Consider the following 23,586-nt stretch of genomic DNA (forward strand, 5'->3'; position numbering starts at 1 on the left):
CTCGCATTCCCCAAGTGAAACTCCCTTTTTAGAAGTAAATTTGCCTTTGAAAGTGAAAATCTGCGGTACAGCTTTTTCTGTAAAATGAAATGGGCTCTCTTGCTGGGAACTGGCAGTAAAACAGTTGTTTTGGAGGCAAAATGTGTAAGCATGAGAACTGGGAAGTAATAGGTGTTGTTTCAGAATTCTCACGTGCTGCTGCACTTCAGAGCTGCTTTCACCTGGCTCCCCTGGGCTGCTTAATTCAGGTGGCTGGGGTTCTTTAACCCATATTACACAGAATTTCTCTGAGGTTATTTACACATCATGGTTAATTTATCAAAGAGTCCGGTTTGCCGTAGCAGAACAGCTGCAGATCGGTAGAAGGAATGGGGAACCAGGTGCCACACAGCTGGCCAGTAGCAATGGAAGCGAGAATCCCCAAGGCCTGAAGCAGCGGCCTGGTCCGAGAGCAGAGCTGCTGTGCGCTCAGCGGCAACGGCCGCCCGTGCGGGGTGCGGGAGGAGCTGCTGCCCGTGCGGGGTGCGGGAGGAGCCGCCCGTGCGGGGTGCGGGAGGAGCCGCCCTGTGCGGGGTGCGGGAGGAGCCGCCCGTGCGGGGTGCGGGAGGAGCCGCCCTGTGCGGGGTGCGGGAGGAGCCGCCCTGTGCGGGGTGCGGGAGGAGCCGCCCCGTGCGGGGTGCGGGAGGAGCCGCCCTGTGCGGGGTGCGGGAGGAGCTGCTGCCCGTGCTGGGTGCGGGAGGAGCCGCCCGTGCGGGGTGCGGGAGGAGCCGCCGCCCGTGCGGGGTGGTGGGGGAAGCTGGGATGTCACCGCAGCTCCTCTGACCGGGGGACGTTTGCTCTTGGCAGGACGGGAAGCTCAAAATCCACGAAGAGAATGCTAAACCGAAGCAGCCGCCAAGAGAGGAAAACAGTGTCCTGCCACACAGGTACGGGGAAATCTTACTTATGCCTTCTTTCGAAGTCCTGCTCCCCTTCTCTAATTTCGTTGCTGATGGGAAGTTTGGAATAGCTCCACTTTGCTGTCTAAGAAAGATTTTCAACCTTGCACCCTTTGTTGACGTCTCCTGGCTTCGTTTTCATAGCTAAAGGAAATGAGCAGGCTCTGCTGCTTGCCATCAGCACTTCTGGATCAGAAAAGCGCTCTCTCCCTTTTACCTCTCAACTTGTTTCTATAGAAACCTGCTGGTTTCCTAGTTTCCTTAATTAATGAACCTTCATAAACCAAATCCTGTGGAGAGCTGGACCTTCGGTACTTGTCTCCAGAGAGGGTGTCTCTGCTGGTGAGGGAAAGGGGAAGGGTTGATGGATCAGTGGCATTTAGAGATAAAAAATAGTGGTTTCTGGGCAAAAATAGCAGCTGTTGGAGAAAGAGAACTCGAAATAATATTTCAAGAAGATGGTTGTGTAAAAATGCAGTTCAGGCCGCGTGTTTCTAAGCTGGGTGTTGCCGGTAAGGAAGAGCTGTGTAAGAGCAGGACGTGGCTGGGCGGCGGTGACAGCCGGTCTGCTCTCTGACCGTCACTGTGGAAACGCAGTGCCCGGCACGGCGTGCTGAGCGCAATAGAGTTCATCGGGAGAGCGTGCGCCTAAAAGAGCATCAGCTCAATTGAAATCTGCTTTAGCAGGTATTAAAACCTTGTAGGCATTAGGTGCTTTTTAGCCCTGGTTCACCTTGAGCGTCCAGGCACGTGAGTACCAGCCTGCCAGCTTATCTGCAAGGCTTTGGAACGCGGTGGTACTGTTCCTGCTCACAGAAATGGTAGGGGCTCCAACATTTTGCAGTAACACATTTAGAGCTAGTTTTAAACTGTTTGCACCATCTAAATAGTCTTGAATGTGTCCGTGCTCCATTTTCCATGCTCTTCTGAAGGCATTTTCCCAGTTTTGCTGCTGCTCTTCCTCTGTGCCCAGGAGCGCAGCCCGTCCCCGCAGCGCCGCCCGCTGCCGCCCGTCCCCGCAGCGCCGCCCGCTGCCGCCCGTCCCCGCAGCGCCGCCCGCTGCCGCCCGTCCCCGCAGCGCCGCCCGCTGCCGCCCGTCCCCGCAGCGCCGCCCGCTGCCGCCCGTCCCCGCAGCGCCGCCCGCTGCCGCCCGTCCCCGCAGCGCCGCCCGCTGCCGCCCGTCCCCGCAGCGCCGCCCGCTGCCGCCCGTCCCCGCAGCGCCGCCCGCTGCCGCCCGTCCCCGGCCAGCTGGCCCAGCCTACCAATGCCTCGTCTCCCGGGAGCAGGCTGGGCAGCCTGCTTCTAAAGAACTAACCCAAAAATCGCTGTGGGTAGGATTAGAAAACCGGGATGAGGGCATTTGCTGATACTCCAGATGTTTTTATTAAACACAGCGGTGGCTGAAGTGCCAGCCCCAAGTGACGGTGTCCTTCTCTTGCAGGTCACCGAGCAGCACGCAGGAAGAGCAGGTTGGTGATGTCTTCTCTTGCTTTGAACTGCTGCTGGGCAGGGGTACCGAGGAGCTCTGGGGCTGCTGCGGCACCTTCCTTGGCCTGAGTACCCTGACGTTTGTGCTTTGGGTTTTACTTTTGAGGGCATTTGTTTGCAGAGGCTGTAGCAGCAATTGTTCCCTATTTTGTTCTGGTTTTCCATACATATCAAGCTGAGCAGCGTGTCCTTTCTGCCCTGGCCAAGCATGGGCAGAGCCGCAGCAACGGGCAGCTGCAGCACTCCCTGTGGGTCCTGTGGCTGGGATTGCTGCGTTTGTCAGCTCTTTTCCCTACGGAAAGGTGCTGAGTTCCTGCACTGTTGCTGGCCCCGCAGCGCTGAGCTCAGCTGCCAGGGAGCCGTGTGCTCCCGGCTGCCCTGCACGGAGCCACGGCACGGCACCGCGGCATGGAGCCGCAGCACAGAGCTGCGGCACGGCGCCACGGCACGGAGCCGCAGCACGGAGCCACGGCACAGAGCCCCAGCACGGAGCCACGGCACAGAGCTGCGGCACGGTGCTGCAGCATGGCTGCGTGCGAGCCACCATGTCTTGGCTTTTACCTGGGTTTAGGAACAGCCGTCAGGACGTGGGAGCGCCGAGGTCTGCCAGCTCTGCCGGGAGGAGAGCAGCCGCAGCCAGGACAAGGTAACCGCGAGGACTCGTACTGTCATCTCTGCCATATGGTGGATGGATGTTTCCTCTTATTTTCGTTTTGAAACAGCACAGATTTGGTACCGGTGACTTGGGACAAAGAAACGAGCCCTTTGCTCAAGTCCACTTTACCCTTAAGGCAAATGTATGAAATGGAGGTCACCTGAGGGTTCCCTGGCCTGCTCTGGCTTCACTGGTTTATTGCTTCGTGCCTTTTTAGCTACATGATTTTTTATTTCCGGGACCAAACAGAAGAGACAATAGGAGAGGTTAACACTTGTTTCTACACTTGAGCCGCCTTGCCTCTTTCTCTTGTTTTTATTGTTTTCGGTGGCTTCTCCTCCCTGGTGTCACAGCCCAGCTCCAGGGGATCGCAGGGCAGTTACGGCCAAGGGTGTTCGGCGGCAGCGTGCCTTCAGCCAGACTGTTCTTCCTGGGGAACGCTGCAGGAGTTCTGGTCTTTGCCATCCCCATGTTTGCCTTGAGAAAACACACGGGTTCAAAGCAAAGCAAATGACCCAGTTTTACATCCAACATTGATACATTTCCAAATGCATGTGCACATTTAAGTACACCTCTCAGGGCAGCCTTGTTCAGTGTATTTGTGTGGCCAGACTCCATACACCTCTTGTGACAGAATGTGAGGTGTAACTAGACTGAATGGATGAACAGTTGAGTGGTTCCTTACTGGGAACTCAGACCTGCTTCAGCACAAGCCTTCACCTGCTCTGCTCCGGCCCAGGGAGCTGTGTTAGAGCCTGGGCCTGGGCACGGGAGCAAACTGCTGGCCCTACAGGGGGCAAGAGCGGAGTTTTTAAGCATCTTTCTGTAGCCCGGTAGAGTATTTGCATTGACCGAGTGTTAATGAGAGAAAACATAACATTACTTTTGTGTTGTTTCTGTCTTGAGCATCTCTTTAACGTCTCCGTCCCCTTCCTGCGTTTCAGAACGTCTGCAAGAACTGCGGCGGGGTCTTCTGCGAAGCCTGTTCGGCGCACGAGCTGCCTCTCCCCTCCAGCATCAACCCCGAGCGCGTCTGCGACCGCTGCCACGAGCGGCTCATGCGGCAGTACGCGGGCAGCCCCGCGCAGGGCGGGCTGCACGCGGCCAAGTAGCTGCAGCGGCGGCGTTTCTGGAGTCGTTCGGGGAACGTGAAGACACCCGCCTCTGTTCTTTGGAGGTCAGAGGGGAGGCAGCTTCATGGTGTTGAGTGTCGTGCAACTCAAACAGAGCAGCCTGAGCCTTCCCTGTACAAAAGCTCAGACCGAGCTCGTCTGGGGAGCTGCGCTGGGACCCCGTGTGACGTGGCCCCCGGTGTGCGCAGCAGCCCCAGCACCGTGAGAGCCGAGCTGTGTCTGTGCCAGCGGGGAACGTCCGTGTCCCCCGCGCGTGTGACCTCGTGCTGCTGCTGAGCAAAGGCTCCGAAAGCAAAACGGGAGCGTTTTTAATCCTCACGTCTGGCTGCACTTGAAACTTCATCCCCATTTCCCCGTTGCGTTGGACAATCCGGCTCCGCCGCGCTGCTCAGGGCCCGGCGTCGAAGGGCAGGTGAGAGGCCAGTGAACGCTCGAGAGCTCGGGTCCTTTGGCTCAGCCCTCTGGCCTGCTCTGCAAATCAGAATCGCCGAATCAAAGCTGGGAAGGTTCTCCGGTGTCAGGGGCTTGCGGGTGGGGAGGGGGCGGTTTTGGGGGTGCAGGATGCGAGACCTGGGGAGCTGCCCTGCCCTGGCACAGAGGTGCCTCAGGGGGCCCAGCCCCACAGCTGGGCTCCCCAGCATTGAAAGAGCAAATCCTCATCACCGCACAGGTCTAGGGCCACTGCTATCCACCGCTGCCCCTTGCGCGTGTGCAGAGGTCATTTCAGTAAACCTGGTGTTTCACTTTTTGTTGTTAGATCAAACGGAAGGCAAGATGCAATCACAATGATTTCCACCTCCTTGAAATCTGAATTTGAAACACCATTTAAAGCGGTTTCACAGTTGATGCTGCATCACTCTTCGTTCTGTTACCTCAAGGAATTGTGTTACTCCAGAAGCAGGGGTTTCTCCCCCGTAAAGCACGCAGCACGGCCGTTGTTTGGTCTGGTTTGCACTGGAATCCTGCTTCAGTCTTCAAGACCACGGAATGTTTTGTAGTCCATAGCAAACTGCTGTATTTATATGTGACAAATGCATTTGGGTTTGTACAAATGTTATTAGGGATTAGTGGTTTAATTCCTCTGAGGGGATTTTCTGTTCATTAGACTGGCCGGAACCGCATCACCAAGCGTGTCAGAGCTGTGGTTACGTACGTGGTTGGTGCTAGAGCTTGGCCAGGAGTTACTCTGTTCTAGTGGGAGGACACACGAGTTCCCCAGCTCCTCTGGGTGCCCTTTGGAGCCAGAGCACTTCACTGCGGGTGCAACTTCAAACAGTTCTTGGTTTCTGATTTTGTTTTCCCCTCTTGTGGTAATCGGCACCTGCATTTCCTGACAGCTGTCCCTTAAGGTAGATCAGGAATTGTAGATAGTGTTGCAGTTTGAAAAGCCTGGAGTTCAAGTGTGGGCACACTGCTTTCAAGGCCTGAGACACCAGAGAAGATATACTGCATTTATTGAATAGTTCTGTGTACATACTGTACACATTTATGAGATGGCAGATTCCTGCATCCAAACCCAGAGTGACTCATCCCCCAGAAGAAAGTGGGACCCAAACGATTCCATGTTGGAGAGTTAAACTGAAATCCCAGCGCTCACTGTACATCATTTTAGTGCCGGCACGTGCAGCTTTTGCAGCTCCGCAGCCCGTTTGTGAGCTGTACCCGGCCCTGGACTCCGCCGGCAGGAGCGGCCGCCGCTCGCCTTGCCCGGTGGGCTGGGGCCCGTGTGGGAAGCGGGACGGGTGCCGGCGGGTCCCTGCGGCCACCGATGGCAGCGCCGCGCAGCCCCTTGGGCAGGCGCCGCGAACCCCGGGAATGGAGCCGTGGCTGCCGTGAGGCACAGCAGCGTCGGGGAGGCCACACAGCTGTGCCAGCTGTGCCGGCACCAGCCCCTCCCTGCTGTCCTGGCCTCCGGGGGTGTCTGCCTGGCACAACTGGATGTTTCGCCTCGTGAAGCTGCGAATGTCCCAGGCTCGTTTGCTCAGGTGCTGCTCGTGGTGCTGGAGCGTGGGTTCACACCTGGATGTTTGGGGGTGTGGGAGGGAAGGCTTTTTTTTCCCCAATGTTTTTTGTTCCACACAAAAATAAAAACCTGATCATCTGTATCCCGTGTGCCAAGTGGTCTTTCCATCCCATTCTGCTCCACTATGTGTTGGAAAGTGTTTCAAAACCGCTAACGGGGGACAGATGTGCAGGGGGATGAGTATCGGCTGTACTGCACCGTGCACCTGCTGCCTTCTGCCAGCGAGGAGCCGAACTGGGTCTGGTTTAATTACCTGCTGTGTGTGTTACAGTAACGCTTCCGCAGCACCCTGCAGCTGGAGACAACTGCTGTGCTGCGGCGCTTCCCGTTCCTCCAGGCCAGCTGCTGCTGCTTCTGCAACAGCCAACCTTTCCACAGGGTATCAACAGAATTTATTACATGCTCTTACACAATCCTAAAATGTATACAGTGTATCTTTGTTACTGAGCAGCAACACTCACGCTCGATCTTCATGCTCGTACCCACGGAATGTGTTCACTTTGGCCTAAAAAGAAAGAAAAAAAGATAAATCACTGCCCTGCTTGCTGCTTTCCTGCAGTTCTTCCCTTGTGAACCTCAAGGAGATACACAGGCTACGTGCAACAACAATCAGAAAACTCTTCCAGCACGGGACTGCCCGTGCAACCATCACAGCCTGGCTCTGAAACAGCAGATGGATTAAAAACAAACCAAAACAAAACCAACAAAAAACCCCAAATCGACCCAAACCAACACAACAGAACCAAAACAAACCCAAACAAGAGCCCCCAGTACCACCAGAAACCCCCAACCTGACCAATGTTATTTTGACAAGCTCGTTGTCTGTGACGATAACGCAAAAGCCCGACTGTTGACCAGGCCCTGGACAGCGTGGAGCCGTTTCCACGCCAGGGAACACCCCGCTTCGAACCCGGAGCCGCTCGCGCCACCAGTTTTATGGGGAGCAAATTGCAAAGCCGCATCAGCCCCCGGGCTCTGGAGGGGGAGGGGCAGGGCCTGCCTGGCCGGGCCCCAGCACCACAGCTCCTCCTGCAGACCCTGCGTTTGCAGGCCAGAGCGCCTGGGCCCCATCCCAGCCCCAGGTACGCTGTGACACTCACCTACAGCCACTCAGATGTCTATCCTTTGCGCTCCATGAAATACAATGTATCAGCGATAATAAGCCTGAGGCAGCCGTTGTTAACAATGGAAAATGAGCAACAGGGAAGAAAGGATGCACTCACCAAAGCTGAGGCCGCGCCCCTGTCACTAGCAGTTCTGGTTTGCTTTTGGGTGTCCGTTCAGGAATAATTCGATGGCACTGCACTCTGGGGAACAATTTGAGAGAGGCAGGCTGTGTAATCTGGAACAAGACCGCTCTTTGGCACAGGGCCTGGCAGCAGCTGCCGAGCTGTGCCGAACGACCCGGCGATCGGAGGCCTGGGGTTGTCAGAGCCCGCTCTGTACTTACGCAGCCGTGACCCCTCCTTAGCCATGGCAGCCACCGCGTCCTCGCGGCTCTCAAAGTGCACGTCCGCCTCTCCCGTGGCGTCTCCGTGGCAGTTGTATTCCACCATGATCCTCGTGGGCTTCAGGGGAGCAAAAAACTGAAGGGAGGAAAACAACCAAGTTTGGTGTGACAGAAACAACAGAGCAGTAACGCGCTCTTCCACTGAGAAACGTGGTGTTTTACTCAGGAAACATGTCCAGCTGTGGGGGTTCCGAGCTCTTGAGCAGCAAAAGCCCCCTTCTCTGGCCGGGGAGGCCAAGGGACACCCAAGTCAAGTGTCCCCTGGGCGCAGCCGCCACCCTCTGCGAGCTCCTGGCAGAGCAAAAATCCCCATGCAGCACGTGTTCTGTGCACCTCAAAGCCATTAAGTGCTGGCATGTTGGCTCTGTGATGCTGTATACTATTAAAACAAAGTACATTTAATAATAAACCATTCTGGAATTCATGGCTGCACGGTCAGCTACTCTGAAACGTAACCGGGCGAATGGCCGCTCAGGTCCAAGGGACGGGCAGCGGGGACAGCCCAGCCTGCCACCTGTTCCACGTGCAGCGTGTTGCGGCTGTGCCCACGGCTCAGGGCTGTCCCGGGAGCCCGTCACCCTCGGCAACAGCACCGCTCAGGCTTCCCAACGCAGCCGGAAGCCCCGCGGCACCGGCGTCTGACAGACACGGGTCAACCAAAAACCTTAAGTCACTTCATCTGCAACAATTAATTAAAGGTCTGCAGTGGTAATGAGAAACTAATTTCATTCCCAGTTTTCCTGTTACTCACATTGATTATGTCTTGGGCACTAGTCTGGGCAGGAAAACCCCTCATGTGGACAAAGTGCAGTGGTGACGAGACGCTCTCGGATTCTGAAATGTGCCCAGGCCTTTCTGTTTGTTCTCTGCACACTTCTGTGGAATGGAGGAAACCCCATCACTCATGGTTCCAGTTACCACCTCCCTCACAGGGACGCTGCAGCCACGCAGGGTCACGCTCACGGCAGACAACGAGGGTAAAATGAAGGTGCCCTAAAGAACACGCAGGACACAGAGGGACTCACGATTTTCTCCTTCAGCATCAGAACTTGCCGTGTCGCTCCATCGCCTTTCTTCAGAAACAGACTCATGTTCTTTCCTCACTTTGGGATAGGTCAGCAGCTGCCTGTGGTAAGGCACGTGCCTTTGCATTTGATGCTTTCTACTGACGTACACTTCTATGTATCTAGAATTAAAGGAAAACGTTACACAGGACATCTCGCGCCTCCGCAAAGAGCTCAAGGGTTTGAGAAGGTACCGTTACTTCAGGACCTGCTCCTGTTTCGGCCCCACTCGCACCAGGTGTGACAGCCACGGCATGGCAAGGAACAGCTCTGAATAATTCATTCATTTAAATTGCACCGTTATTTCTATGAAACCCTTTTTGAAGTTGCAATGACAGCTGCTCCTCTGTATAACCCCAGACACTGCAGGCGCGCTACCAGCGGGGCCTGGGCAGCGTCTTTTGTTCACAGTGTGCACAAAGCTTTTGTAGAAGAAATAACACTCGCACGAGCCAAAATTATGTTTTCTTCCATAAATTAAATATTGGTTAGTGAAACAAGCAGACACAGAAGATGCACAGGGTCATACTAAAAACTTCAGTAAAGCCTTATGCGTTTTATGTATTCGTATGAAACTGATGAGATAAAACGTAATGGGGGGACTGCGTGGAAGTTGTGAGTGTAATACACCACTGTGTAAAGCAGCATGAAGGGACTCCACCAAAATCCCCTTACACTGCAGAAAGAGTAAAATGCAAGCACTTATTTGCTTGTTGAGTGGATGTATAAAATTGTAACACACATTTCTAGCTCTGTGCTCCAGAGCCCCTTCCTTAGAGTCACTTCCCCAGCTGAGCCTCCCACAGGTTGAACTAAGGGTGTCACAGGAATGATGTGACAAAGGGGGTGGCACAGCTGTCCCAGGGCACTGACCCCAGGTCCGGGCTGGCAGAGCTGGCGGTTCAGCCCTGGAGCCCACGCTCAGGCTGGACATGGCTCCAGGCTCAGCCATGACCTCAGGCTGGACACAGCTCCAGGCTCAGCCATAAGCTCGGGCTCAGCGCTGGACACAGCTCCAGGCTCAGCCATGACCTCAGGCTGGACACAGCTCCAGGCTCAGCCATGAGCTTGGGCTCAGCGCTGGACGCGGCTCCAGGCTCAGCCATGAGCTCAGGCTCAGCACTGGACATGGCTCCAGGCTCAGCCATGAGCTCGGACTGGACACGGCTCCAGGCTCAGCCATGAGCTCAGGCTCAGCACTGGACATGGCTCCAGGCTCAGCCATGAGCTCGGACTGGACATGGCTCCAGGCTCAGCCATGAGCTCAGGCTCAGCACTGGACATGGCTCCAGGCTCAGCCATGAGCTCGGACTGGACACGGCTCCAGGCTCAGCCATGAGCTCAGGCTCAGCGCTGGACGTAGCTCCAGCCATTGCTGGATAAATCAGACAAGAACAACGACGGAGCACGAGGTGACAGCGGGACTGGACAACATAGTTTCTTGGCCCACGACAGACGTGTGAGCTCAGGTGGGTGGGTCAGATGAGCTCGTGTTCTAGCGAGACCAAAAATAAAAAAGCTAATTGAGAATTAATTAAATGTAATTAATGAATTAATGAATTAATTAATTAATTAATTAATTAATTCTGGAGGGCAAGAAAGCATGTCAGGTAATTCAATTATAGGGTACCCCTAAAGAGCAGCTGTTTCAATGTGGGCGGGTGTAAATAAAAGGGCGGGCAGATGGGAAACAGGAAGCTGAAGCTGTGTACTGTGAGTGGTAGTCTGGGGGGGGCTCTCGGTGTCTGGCATTCAGAAAGAACTCACTGCGGTATTTAGGAAAATTTAGCAGCCTGATTAGGTTAAAAGGAGAATTCTCTTTCCCCCAAGTACAGCTCAGAATTTTGGGAAAAAGCTGTTTATGCTTCTGCTTGAGAGAAGAGAGGATTTTGTGCAAAGCTAATGGCACAGGGCTGAGTGCTTTGGCACAAGGCTGTGAAACGTGGATTCCTGAGGAAGGAGAAGAACAGCCCCCCAGGTGGGAGCACTCTCCGGGGCGGCCACTGCCCCACTGACCGTGCCTCAGCCACACGGGAGCGGAGGTGAGCGGGACTGACCGTGCCTCGGGAGCAGAGGTGAGCGGGGACTGTGCCTGTGCAACACTCCCTCCGGGGGACACCGAGAGAGCCCGATACGGGCTGGAGGGAGGGAGCTGAACTGTGGGACGCGTGGGGGGCATGTGGGAATTCAGCCGGGCGAGTGTCTGCACTTGTGACTGGGCAGGGGGAGTCCGCCCAGCGCTGCCTCCTCCCAACGCCATCGCCCGGTTTTGCTGGGACGAGGCTGCCTTTGGGAGAACTTAAAAAACAAAACAAAAAACAAACAAACAAAAACCCCAAACAAAATAAACCCAAGCAAAAATCAAAATAAACCTCCCCACTTTCTTTGATAGGCCCAAATTTTCTTTGCAGTACAAGTGCTGAGGGTGCCTCCGCAAAGCGCAGGAGCCTCTAAACGGCTTCATCTGTTTTTCTCCAATTTTGTCAAGGTTCTATAAGAAAAAAAACATCACCAAAGGAGGCAGCACTTGGGCTGTACAGAGTATTTATACAGAGTGTTTTGGAGAAAAACATTAAAATAAAGTGTTATAAGCCACAAAGTAACAGTCTGAGAAAGATGTAGCCGTGATTTGTGAAATTTGAATCTAAGATCTCGGGTGCTGGGTATGAGGAGTGTTGAGCACTAAAGCATGGCGCACAATACGGAGCAGGCCAGCCAAGCACGGTCTGACCCGTGCGCTGGCAGCTGGCAGTCAGCGCTGGGAGCCCCGCAAGCACGTACCTATTGCCCATGTATTCCCTGTGCCGCGACAGGGCTTTAGCCGCCATGTCCGGAGCCGCGAACTGCACGAACGCTTCCCCTGTTCTTCTCTCTCCCCGGTAGACGAAGGCTATGTCCGTTATTTTCAAACCTGTACAAGGGTGGGAGAAGGAGGCATTCGCACTGTCAGGAACTTGTGCCATAGCTCTAAGAGCCCTCTCTTCCACTTCTGCTTTTTGGCAAGCTCATCACGCTGTTCCCTAGTGCTGAAACGACTGCTCATGCTGACCAAAATACTTTAAAAACTTGTTTAAATTTCAATTTATTGGATTTGGCTCAGTCGGTTTTCACAGAATCTTTAACTGCCAATAATGAATTCACCTGAGGCTTCAAGGAACTACAAAAACAACAAATGAATTCAAGTTCCAGACAAGGAGGTCCAGGGCACAAATGTTCTGGGCTATTATGGTAACTTTTTCTCCATCTCTTTACAACCCAGGTCCAACCAACTGCCCGTGTTTGTGCTGTGTGCGATCTTTCTAGGGAGCCTGTAATCCAGTACCGTGCCGCGTCTGCCATGACACAGTGCACACCGGCCGGGCTCCCGCGCTGATTTTTCAGGAATGCCTTTTTGCACCTTTTTACTTTCTCAAAGGCTCTCCCCAAGCTCCTAAAGAAATAGAAGTAGTTGCTCTAAAACGCTGCCCATGTAGTTTCATTGTGATAACTGTGCTACTAGCTTCCTTTAAACATAATTAATGGCTATCAGTTCAAAAGTTGATTGTTGGTGTCGTGTTGGTGATTAAAGCTGGAGGCCTCTGTGTGTGTGCACACCTGGACTGCAAGAAGTTGGTGTGCAGAACTGGTTTTGGTTCAGTCTAAAACCTAAACTTTACCTAAAGAATTGTCAATTAATTTTGCCAAGCCTAGAGCGGCCTATTTCCTAAGGAAGGCGGCAGCACGGCTGGAACGCCCAGCACGGGGTGTGCGACAGGCGTGCTCAGCTGAGAGCCGGCGCAGTTCAGCAGCAAAACCAGGGAAGAGCCACTCACTGGGAAAAAACAAATGTTTACAGCGGTGAATATCATCTTGCCACCATGATCACACATCTGTGAGTACCTGTGCTGTATGCATTTGTGTGGCAGATTGCAACCCCCCTCCCTCTTTTAATATGGCACATCTTCCCCTTTCTCTGCTATTTGAGGCTAACAGCTTCTTTTGTTTGGCCCAGAGCACCCTGGCACCTGGGACATTAGCAGAAGGGAGTGCCAAGGCACACTGGGCCGCGCCCAGTGTGGGGGACGTTTGAGGGCTTCAGGGGCACCCACACTCAGTGTGGGGGGTGCAGAGAAGCTTCTAGAGTGCCTACAGTCAGGTCTGATCAGATAACAAAACGGGACTCTCGTCGAGTCTCTTGGAGCACGAGCTTAGCCACTGCCGCCACGAGAGCCCCCTCCCCGGGATGGAGACTCCGCTTGCCTCGCCACCACGGTGTAAGTAAAACTTCTCGCAGGATTGCGAGTATATTTTCTTTCCGTGCACATTTGCACAAGTACTTTATTTCCTCGCACAATCGCGAGTGGCCGCCGAGAGCCCCTCGCACAATCGCGAGTATATTTTCCTCCCGTGCCTCCACATAAGCACGTGTAGGATTCCGTGCACATTTGCACGTGTGAAATAACTCTCGCAGGACTGCGAGCGTATTATAAATTTACTCTCGCGACATCGCGAGTGCACACTTTCTGTACTCACTGCGAGTACGTGTATCTCTATAAAATAATCCCACACCGTGCTTAGGCAAGTGTGTACTCCTCCGGGACTCGGGGACGGCTCCGGCATTGTTTTGGTGAAGCCACGTGCATGCACTCTGTGGACCTCCTGTTGTATTAGTGGCTGCCCCTCTCAATAATTTCCTCCACTGATATCCGAACCTGTATTTAAGTCACATTTGGAGTGCTAAAACCCTGTGCCTCGCTGGTCTAATAAAAGTTGTTTTTGGACCTTGTGGTCCCTAAAATTGACCTGTGGGCTGCTCTGTGACAATTTGTACTTTAACTATCATACAGATGTTTATTTCCTCTCCTGACTTTGCCAAATTATGCATTGGTAGCAACCCAACCACAGAGAACAGGATCTAGGTGCCTCTCTTTCCACGGCTGCCCCAAGGAGTGCTGTGAGCACTGATCCCAGCTTAGGCCTGCAGAAAGCCACAAGTGCAGGAAAACACTGCAGACACAAGCTTGTCCAGAAAGCTTTAGCTGCTTTTAGCTGCAGGGAGGCAGCAGCTCTGTAGGGTGTTGAAGGCACTTGTGATTTTGCAGTTGTCCTTCACAAGAAACAACAGCCCAGCAAAGCGTCAATGTGGAGGAGTGAACACCTCATGACAGGAGAGCACAGACTCGGCCGAGTTACCTGAGAAAAAATCCGCGATGTCATCCTCCGTGGAGCTGAACGGCAGGCCCCTGAGCATTACCACTCCGTCATTGATGGCCTGGGACTCGTCCCGCAGACTCCGCAGCAAGCTCTCCACATCGCTGTCGTGTACTTCGAACACTGCGGGGGATACGGGCACGGAGCGGTTTCCCTTGGCTGTGCACACGAGGTGGCACCCTGCAGGCTGCCTTGTAAGGCAGCGTCCCCCCACCCCAAAACCTGAGGTGGTCTCTTCGCCCGCCCTCCCCGGTCCAGCAATGGCACCCCTTGCTGCATGAGCCACTTTGCTTTTCCTGCCTGGTCTAGGAATCATGGCTTAATGGTGCCTTGTTTGCCAATTTGTTGCTCTGTTCTACGTGCTGCACCTCTCCACTCTGCCCCCTCACACCAGGCTGTTCTATTAGTCAGCAGTTCTTCTTCCCTTTATCATGAGTTTTCTTCCAACGTCAGGTGCGTCATTTCGAACCCACCTTTCACGTAGCGTGGGCCCATGTACCGCAGGTGTTTCTCCAGTGCTCTCTGGACATCTGCTTTCGACTCCAGCTCGATCAAGGCGTCTCCCCTCCGCCTCCCATCCCTGTTTAAGAGGAAGTGTATGCCGTTCTCACCGTTTCGAATTCTACAGCCTAGAAATCAGGGAACACACGATACAGAAACAGATGCAACTGCATCAAATGCGGGGGTCTTCCAATTGAGGTTAAAAAATGAATATTCTGTGTATAGCGCTTTCCCTCAGCGGTGCAAAACAGTGTCCCGAAACAAAGGCTGAGACTCCTGTTTCTAACCTTAGCTTTAAAACACAACATGGAGAAGCTCATTTGGTGTCCATTAGCTTCCACAGCTGTATAACTGTGAAATTCCTTTCCCTGTGTTGTTGGAAACTACTTGTTTCTGAGGTACCGGACACCTGGAACAAATACTCCAGTCTTTCAGTCACACTCTGCCTGCTGTATTTTCTTTCCCCTCAGAATGTGAACTGCCTTGATTTAGCTCAGCAGGTTATTAAGCCATTTAAGAACTTGGATCTGACTATCTGTGACTATTCTGTAAGGATACATCCTAATATTACAGTATGGAGGGACCAGTCCTGCACAGGCCTATCAGTGGGGCTCCAAAAGCAGCACTGAAGTTTTAACTAACACTTATCGAGACCCTTCAGTTGGTTTAAGGAGGGCAGCGGGGGAAAGCCAACCATAGCGGTGTTCCGAGGAACCACCTGAAACTGGATCCACGTAGAAACATGGAGTAAGAGGGAAAGGCAGGGTCAGCTAAACATGAAACTCCCTACTGATGAGTTTCTAGTCATCCTCCAGCAGTTAGGAGGTAATTATTTGTTTTACATGCATAAATTGTGAATAGTTTTACAGTAGTATTAACAACTGATCTTTCTTTAGCTAATGATTTTTTAAGTACTCTTTCTGTAAACTTGTAGTAAACTATTAGGTTCAATAACAGCGCACCGAACAGTTAACCAGGAACATTAGCTCCCTTACTATCAAAGAAGGTAAGCACATCTTCCTCTGTGCAGGAGAAGGGGAATCCTTGCGCCCTGATGAGGAAGACGTCGTTTTCTGCCTTGGGCGGCTCGTGTTCCTGCTCTGGGAGGTGACCTTCCCGCGACGGCGCGTCCGTCACCTGGCACCGACGAGAGAACACGCACGAGTGGCAGCGGCGGGTCCCACGGGAGCCGGGCTGCGTTCCGCGTTCCGGCGGGGCCGGCCTGTGCCGCCGGGGCAGCGGGGCCGGGCACATGGCGCGGGCTGCGGCCGCCGCTCCCGGCCGGGGGTCGGCACCCGGGCCCTGCCCGCTCGTGTCCTCCCGCCCCACGGGGCACGGCCCGGCCCCACGGGGCACGGCCCGGCCCCGCCGTCCCGCCGCCGACACCCGGACCCGTCCGGCCCGCGGGGTCCCCTCGGTTCCCCCCGCGCCGCCATCTTAGGCCCCGTCCCGGCCTACCTGGCTGTACCGGCGGAGCGCGGCGCGGAGCGGGGCCGCAGCCCGCGGCGGGACCAGCCCCAGCCCCGGGCCCAGGCCCGCGGCGCCGGGCAGGCTGCGGGCGGGCGGCGGGCGCAGCCAGGGCGGCGGGCGGCGGCCCAGCAGCAGCACGGCGAGGCCGCGGCACGCTGCGGCGGCCATGAGCGACGGACGGGAGAGCGCTCCGCCTTCCTTCCCAGGAGCCGCCGGGGTGCGGCGGACGGGCGCCCCCTGCCCGGGACGCGGCTCCGGGCCCGGCGGGTCGCTGGCGGGGCAGGCTCCGGGGCAGGCCCGCCGCTGGCCGGCCGGAGGTGAGCGCGGGCGGGTCGGGTCCCCGTGCGCGGCCCGGCTCTGCGGGACAGCGGCTCCGAGTGACGCGCCTGTTCGGTGGCACAGCGCTGGACCCGGCGTGGCTCGGCCGTTCAAGACAAGTTATTACTGCCTTATGCTTACTTAGAATTTCTGACACTTTTTTTTTTCCTTTTTTATAAATAAGAACAGGAAGGAAAAAAAAAACACAACCCCACAGTGTATTAGCAGTGTCAAGTTTTAAGTGAGGCTTAAGCACGACAACATTTCTTACACCCCTTCCCTGTAGACTCTAAAAAGAGCTGGTTTCGCCCTCTTTGCACCCGTCCTAGCTTGACAGTCCTCTGTGTTAGAAGCAGGACTGTCGTAACAGGTTTGCCAAGAACGTGCAGCTTCCAGATGATCTGGAAAAGCAGCTGCTGCATCTGTGCAAGAGAACACGGGGGTCTCTGGTGCCGGCGCTGCTGTTGGGCTGTGGGACAAAGAGAACACGGGGGTCTCTGGTGCCGGTGCTGCTGTTGGGCTGTGGGACAAAGAGAACACGGGGGTCTCTGGTGCCGAGTGGTGCTGTTGGGCTGTGGGACAAAGAGAACACGGGGACAAAGAGAACACGGGGGTCTCTGGTGCCGAGCGGTGCTGTTGGGCTGTGGGACACGTGGGTGTTACTGGCCCGTCTGATGGTAAGTGCACGCATGGGGAAGGTGAGATGATGCTGAACTCAAAAGAATAATTAGGGTGAAGCAGAAAGAGGAGGAAGACAAAAGACAAGCCACAACCAGCCACCAGCAGAGGAAGCCGAGGGAGGCTGTGGAGCTGTGGATCCAGGGTATGTTGGCAGGTGTCTGAGAGGTTCTTTGGAAGGATGGTGTGCTGGCCTTTCCTTGTGCGTGGACCCCAGCGTGGGCAGGTGACAACTGTGACAGGGAGATTCTTCTGGCTGGCATCCTGTAGCTCCCATCTTGGGATCAACAATAAGAGTTGTGCTTGTGAGCCGCTGCAAACTAGCAACCAATATACGGCCTTGTTTTTTTCAGGAGTCTTCCAGCTTGTAGTGCAGCCAACTGGTTAATGTCTTGGAAGCCTTGACTGTTTCTTATCAGTATTTTGAAAACAAGCTATTGCAAGTAATCTCTTTTATGAACTATTTCATGTAACTTTCATGTGACAGACTATTACCTTAACAATAGCACAGTCTCTTGACAATAGTGCTCTTGATCTCTTGCAAGTGTTCAAGGTAAATCATGAATTATCCACATTTTCAAAGGAATGTTGACCTCAGTGCTCAAGTGGTTCACATTCCAGTTTTTCATAGTCTACAAGTCCCGTTTCTCTTCAAAGCCTTCTTTAAATAAACAAGCGAATTTTATTGGAGCAAAAAATTAAGATAAGTGTAGGAATTCCTCTGGAACACTTATCTTTATCTAGATTAGCTTTCATGCTTGAAATCTAATTGAATTGGCAGATCCCTGAATCTTAGGGACCGAGAGAATGCTAGGTACATTCCTCTCTTGAGAACCAGGCAAGGCACAAGGAGGACTCTAACACAGACACACATCTTCCACCCATTTTTCCTTCAATATATTTGTTTCCCAAGTACAGTGAAAAGTATCCCGCTGCTGTTTGTCCCATAGCTTGTCACTGTGTGCAAATTACCCTCAGAAGGCACCGTTTTGTGAGGCATCTGTTTTCCAAGCATCTCAGGGCTTCCTTAGCAAAGCCTCTGCACGTATAATGGGAAAAAAAATTAGCGTAGGGTGATAGAATTTGCTTTTATCCACTAAACAGAACGAGTGTTGTATGGGCTCTACTTATGAGAGAAAATCTGTTACAGCAAATAAAAGCCCTGAGGCTCAGGAGATGCCCCTCTGCACTGCTGTTGAGCAAGAAGTTAGGTTTATCTACCGTGAAAGACACCTTTTCAATACCCAATGTAAAACAGGTTGTTGTTAAAAATAATTAATACTAGCTGTTTTTTTAATTTGATCAGAGCAAGAGGGGAAAATCCCCTCAGCTGAGACTAAAACAAATGCTTATTTTATATTGGGATATGTTACCTGTTGCTTTGTGATCTGTCATCAGGAAAAACCGGCCTTGTATTCTGTTGTCGTGTACTCCAGAATTATTAATTTAGCTTTCAGTTACGTGAGCAGTGGGTCTTCCATCAATTTCCATGGAAGATGAGCCTGGTATACAGTCGCTCATCTGCCACTGTCTCTGCATTTGCCAAGACGCAGCGTGCTTGGCCTGAGCGAGCCCGTCGGCGCTGGAAAACAGAGACGAGAGAACCTTTTGCACAGAGATTTTGAGACCTTGATCATCCCTGCAGATGGTATGTGCTCCATAAATACTGTTGAGATTGGTGGAGCAGCTCCTACACAAATAATTTATTTCTGAGACATTACTGAAGTGTATGTATGTCGTAGCAGGAATGACACCGATCTGAGCACTGTGACTGCTGAAGGCAACAGGAGGCCAAAGTTGTTACTGTTGCTACAGTCCAGCAATGACAAGGCTGATGAGTTGTACTGTCTCAGCTCCAGCATTGTGGTGACTCCCGGGACCGCTGCCTCATCACCTCAGAGTTCCTGTAAGTTCTTAATGCATTGCATTGTTTTGTAGAGAGTAGTTATTCTATGAGTACAGACCACACGTTCAGTCTGATATTGATACTTAGATACTTTGCTGCAGTTCTGTCATTAGTCCTCTAGGTATCGCTTGTTCACAAATCAAATCCTTTACCTTAATGCACAGACAAGTATCCAATTAAAAAATTGATGGATCCTATCAGTTTAAATAGAATGTGGGGAGAATGTTTGTAGAGCTTAGTATTTACATACTGTATTATTTACATTTAGAAATAAAATTATGATTCCTTTTTTGTATTCCTGATAACATTGCATATTAAGTATTTTGATTTTAATTTTTGAGTATTTTGTGCTGGAATGTTCTGTGCTTACTGAGTTGTGCTGCAGAACCTGGAAGCTTCAGTTCAGGACCAAAGCGCTTTGTTAGCTTGAGGGCCCTTTCAGACTAATTCTTTTAGCTCCACAGAACGATGGATAAACCAAAATGACAGACGCGAGGCCACGGGTGCGTTCACCGTGCCTCTCCTGGAGCTGTTTGACTCTTACGTAAGACCGGAGCGTGCTGCCAGTCCCTGGCATCGGCAGCCTCTGAAGTGAGCACTTTGTGTGACCCTCAGCTGTCCTGAATAGACAAAAACTAAGTGAGACACAAAATGTACACGTTATGCAACCATTTCTCCTGACAGCCACCCTGGCAAGCTATTTCCTACTGACTGCGGCAGTAACAGACATTTAACTTGCTGCTAAGATAAAACAGTCTGTGGGTAGAAGGAAGTGTATGGGTGGGAACAGAAAATGGAGGTTGTTCATGTCCCAACATGAATGTGCTTGAAAGATCAGCAATACTTTTTTCCGTAGTTTGATGTACGTGGCCATATTAGTCTGACAGCGTCTGTTACAAAGTGCCCCGAGACCCTTTTCACGTCTGCTTTTGCTAATGTGGCCAAAAGGAAAACTGCAAACATCATGAAATTAATTTTTTAATTATACCTTCACTGCCTAGTAAAAGACTCGATTTTAAAAGTGCCCAAAGAAGAGCAGTGTAATTTTCATTTACTTACAGATGCACTGACCTGGCATTGTCACTTGGTCTGAAGGACACAGCCAGGAAAATAGAAAATGCAGTTTCAGCATTTGAAAACATGAAAGAAGCAGATGACTGTCCTTGTTGCCACGTGAAGTATTGTAGATGAAACCCCTTATGTGCTGTACGGACACGTAGTGCTGCGTGTACCGAATTTGCCCGATAACGAACGTGAGAGCCAGCGGGTTTTCCTCTGGCCTACCTGCAGCAGCGTGGGCTGTGCGGGATTGCCCGGCCTCGCGGAATCCCCTCGGGGCAAGGGGCTGAAGTCCTGGCCCTCTCTGAAACCCAGCTGCCTTCTTACGGACCTAAACAGAGGCAAATTTGCATGTGAAATTACAGCCTGGGAATGTGATTTCTGACAGAAAGAGTTGGCACCTGGGTGTGGCTAAGTGTACAATGGAATGTGTGGTCCTTGTTTGATATGAATGTATTTTATTTTAAAGCCTTCTGGATGCTGCTATCTTTGTTTTCCCTCAAACGTTTAAAGTGACTGAGACAAACCCAAGAATTAACAGCAGTTCCCTGTTTGGAAACGGGAGGTAGGGATTCCCAGAGCACAGTCTCCAGCCCGCAGCTGTCATCTGCTGTCAAATGAGCTGCCGGACACTCTTTGCACTCTGTAACCTTGATGTGCAGCTCTCTTGCTTGGAAAGAGCAAAGTAATTGTGATAATTGTTGTCAGCAAAGATGCAATTTGCTTCTTTGAAAACTTGGGTTGAAGTGGTGCTCTGAGTATGCTGTACGTTAAATTTCCACAAATGGGAAGACGTGCCTTTGTTAGGCACGCTCGCACAGCTGGGTGGTTCGGGGCAGAGCTCAGGTGAAGGGCTCGCCCAGCGTTTGTAAGAAAAAACGTCCCTTTGTTACTTCAGCAGTTCGCAGCTGCATCTGCCTTCTGGGCCGTGTCCTTAGCCGTCCGCGGGCCCTAGCCAGCTGAGTTCCACGTTGCTCGCACATCAAACGTTGAGACCTCTGAAATACTGGAGGCCATTTCGAGAAACTTCTTTTATAAAGTGTTGGGACTATTGAGTGAAGAGGGCAGAAACACAGAATTTAGGGTCTCCCTGTTCTTTTTATGACCATGGTGGTTATCTGTGGGTTGGGTACCTGCACCCCTTGACTGACCACGTAAGGAAGCCTGGATGGTGTAAATAATTATGGTGTACTGCGTTTCAGTCTGTGGCACAACGTGCACAACCGAAGTGAATGGCTCCGTACCTGCGTCACACAGGGGTGCTCCACAGCCAGCAGTCTGGGCTGGAAGAGGACTGAATACAGGCAGGCCACACTGTTGCTGAGCACTTGTCGTGGCTCCCCTGCAATATTTGGTGGGTAACATCAGGGCTGTTCACACTCGTGCCCAGAAGCTGCTGCCGTAGCTGTGACGGTGTCTCCACACAGAATGGAGGTCTGCCCTGCCCAGGCCCTGCTGCGGGTGCACAAGGACAGAAATGATGTCATTTCCACAGTGTACCTGTCTCGATGCGGTTACAGACCCTGCAAACGGCAGCCTGAGGTACCAAGCCTGGACAGGCTATGTGGGGCAAGGAAATGGGGAAAGGGCTTCACTGCCACAACTGCCTGAAGGCTGCCAGGGCACTTAGGTGGCGTTCGTTCCCATTAAGTCCTGCCCAGGGACAGCTGGAGCGGAGCCCGGGTTTCCCGGGACAGGGTCTGGGGCAGGCCTGGAGCGGAGCCCGGGTTTCCCGGGACAGGGTCTGGGGGAGGCCGGGCCCTGCTCGCGGCCTCTGCTCCTTCTGGCTCCCCCGGCCTGGGGACACACTACCGGGCGCCCTGCACTGTCGGGAGGCCGAGGCCGTAGACAGCGGCGTTCATGGGCAGAGTCCTGCCGAAGAGACGGGGATGTTTGAGGGGAGAGGGGGATGTCGTTCATCAGGGAAGACAAGGCGGCCGGAAGGACAAGGGGAGTGCCCGGGCAGTCGAGGACGCCGCGGTGGCCCGTCCCTCCGGGGCCGCATCGGCCCGCCGCTGCCGTGAGGAGAACGGCGGGCCGGGCCGCGGGGGCCGCTGGGGGCGCTGGCGGGGCGGGGCGGGGCCGGGCGGGGCGTGTCCCCGCCGTGTCCCCGCCCCGCGGCGCCCTCCCCTCACACACCGCCCAGCGCCGCCGCTGCCATTGGAGCCGAGCAGCGCCCAGTCGAGCCCAGGCAGCCGGTCCCGCTCCGCCGCCATCGCCATGAGCTTCTTGTTGTGAGTAGCCGCGGCGGGGGCGCGGAGGAGAGGAGGCTGCCCCTGTCCCGGCCGTCTGTCCTTCCCGAGGAGGAACACGGGTCCCTTCTCCTGTCCCCGTCCGGCAGGGCAGGGCAGCCCGCCGAAGAGACGCGGCCGCCGCCGCCAGCCCCTCCTCGCCGTGCCGAGGGAGGCGGGCGGCCGCTCCCCGCCGGCATGGCGCCCGGCCGCGCTAACGGCCGCTCCCTGCGTGCCCGGGGCCCGGCCGCGCTAACGGCCGCTCCCTGCGTGCCCGGGGCCCGGCCGCGCTAACGGCCGCTTCATCCGCTCCCGGTGTGCCCGGGGCCCGGCCGCGTTAACGGCCCGGCCGGCCGCCCGCGGGACCGTAGCGGCGCTCGGGGCCGAGAGGGCGTTTGGAGGGCGGGAGTTCGTTCGCCTGGAGCCGGGGCTCGTCCTTGGCTCGGACAGCGGGGAGAGGAATCGAAAGAGGCGGCCACGCGTGCTGAGTAAATCCGCACAAGGCTTTAGCTGGTTTAAGCGGGAGACGTGCCCGGCAGCGCGGTGTTGCTGCAGAGGGCACCGCTAGGAAGGCCAAAGTCGCCTGCAGGGGAAAACACCTATCTGCTGGAGTCTCCCCTTTTATTTTATATGTTTTTAAAGTTTTTTTCACTCATACCAAGGACGGCGTGGGCAGAAGTTGCTGCCCGTGGCGTTATCTGTGGTCGGTAAGTTAAAAATGGTTGGCGTTGGCGCAGGTCGGTGAGTCGCAGCCTGTGAGTCACAGCCTGCGCAGGTTAATTACAGCTCGGGTCACGGTGGTGCGGGGGCTCTGGTACGGGCACGGCCAGGCATCGCTGGCAGGACCATGTACAAGTTAATTGCACAGGTTAATTACAGCTCGGGTCACGGTGGTGCGGGGGCTCTGGTACGGGCACGGCCAGGCATCACTGGCAGGACCGTGTACGGGTTAATTGCACAGGTTAATTACAGCTCGGGTCACGGTGGTGCGGGGGCTCTGGTACGGGCACGGCCAGGCATCGCTGGCAGGACCATGTACAAGTTAATTGCACAGGTTAATTACAGCTTGGGTCACGGTGGTGCGGGGGCTCTGGTACGGGCACGGCCAGGCATCACTGGCAGGACCGTGTACAAGTTAATTGCACAGGTTAATTACAGCTTGGGTCACGGTGGTGCGGGGGCTCTGGTACGGGCACGGCCAGGCATCACTGGCAGGACCATGTACAAGTTAATTGCACAGGTTAATTACAGCTTGGGTCACGGTGGTGTGGGGGCTCTGGTACGGGCACAGCCAGGCATTGCTGGCAGGACGGTGGTGCTCATGAGAAGGCATTTGTTTATTGCGGTGTAAAAAAGCTCCCTTAGGAATTGGTGGCAACTTAGGTGTGTGCAAAACCTTACATTTTGCAGTTTTGCTTCGTA

At 54.0% G+C, this 23,586-nt stretch overlaps 3 protein-coding genes and 1 long non-coding RNA gene across 15 annotated transcripts in view; 3 read left to right on the forward strand and 1 right to left on the reverse strand.

Annotated features, from left to right (window-relative positions):
• Nucleotides 1–6,319, forward strand: part of RUFY3 (RUN and FYVE domain containing 3) — a 43,816-nt gene extending 37,497 nt beyond the window's left edge. For 5 of the 8 annotated variants that reach the window (XM_065062890.1, XM_065062885.1, XM_065062886.1 and 2 more), the window contains 4 exons: nucleotides 847–926; nucleotides 2,380–2,407; nucleotides 2,998–3,072; nucleotides 4,026–6,319. In XM_065062890.1, the coding sequence (XP_064918962.1) occupies nucleotides 847–926; nucleotides 2,380–2,407; nucleotides 2,998–3,072; nucleotides 4,026–4,193 (351 nt within the window). In that variant the 3' untranslated portion in view covers nucleotides 4,194–6,319. Of the gene's footprint in view, nucleotides 1–846; nucleotides 927–2,379; nucleotides 2,408–2,997; nucleotides 3,073–4,025 lie in introns of those variants that run through there. The other 3 variants (XR_010472596.1, XR_010472597.1, XM_065062888.1) reach the window with 3 other exon arrangements.
• Nucleotides 6,320–6,606: 287 nt separating this feature from the next.
• GRSF1 (G-rich RNA sequence binding factor 1) lies at nucleotides 6,607–16,170 on the reverse strand. Of its 4 annotated transcripts, none has more exons than XR_010472599.1 (10): nucleotides 15,961–16,170; nucleotides 15,498–15,639; nucleotides 14,475–14,630; nucleotides 13,984–14,124; nucleotides 11,593–11,722; nucleotides 8,773–8,933; nucleotides 8,499–8,620; nucleotides 7,688–7,823; nucleotides 7,461–7,579; nucleotides 6,607–6,742 (listed from the first exon to the last, which is right to left on the reverse strand). XR_010472599.1 is itself a non-coding variant. In XM_065062912.1 (10 exons), the coding sequence occupies exons 1-9, from the start codon at nucleotides 16,138–16,140 to the stop codon at nucleotides 7,486–7,488; spliced, it is 1,227 nt and encodes a 408-aa protein (XP_064918984.1). In that variant the 5' UTR covers nucleotides 16,141–16,168; the 3' UTR covers nucleotides 6,607–6,742; nucleotides 7,461–7,485. The 4 variants fall into 4 exon arrangements, 2 of the variants coding, with proteins under 2 accessions (XP_064918984.1, XP_064918983.1); XR_010472598.1 differs by having other exon boundaries at nucleotides 8,499–8,623; nucleotides 15,961–16,168; XM_065062912.1 differs by having other exon boundaries at nucleotides 7,461–7,544; nucleotides 15,961–16,168.
• A 138-nt stretch (nucleotides 16,171–16,308) lies between these two features.
• Nucleotides 16,309–20,407, forward strand: LOC135579455 (uncharacterized). The gene is made up of 2 exons (XR_010472602.1): nucleotides 16,309–18,874; nucleotides 19,331–20,407. It is a non-coding gene; the product is annotated as an uncharacterized LOC135579455 (long non-coding RNA).
• Nucleotides 20,408–22,007: 1,600 nt separating this feature from the next.
• The window catches only part of MOB1B (MOB kinase activator 1B), a 35,108-nt gene continuing 33,529 nt past the window's right edge, over nucleotides 22,008–23,586 (forward strand). Inside the window, exon 1 of one of the 2 annotated variants that reach the window (XM_065062922.1) lies at nucleotides 22,008–22,167. In XM_065062922.1, the coding sequence (XP_064918994.1) occupies nucleotides 22,154–22,167 (14 nt within the window). In that variant the 5' untranslated portion in view covers nucleotides 22,008–22,153. Of the gene's footprint in view, nucleotides 22,168–22,445; nucleotides 22,872–23,586 lie in introns of those variants that run through there. The other variant, XM_065062921.1, reaches the window with a different exon arrangement.

Source organism: Columba livia, chromosome 4 (assembly GCF_036013475.1).
Source record: "Columba livia isolate bColLiv1 breed racing homer chromosome 4, bColLiv1.pat.W.v2, whole genome shotgun sequence".
NCBI lineage: Eukaryota > Metazoa > Chordata > Aves > Columbiformes > Columbidae > Columba > Columba livia.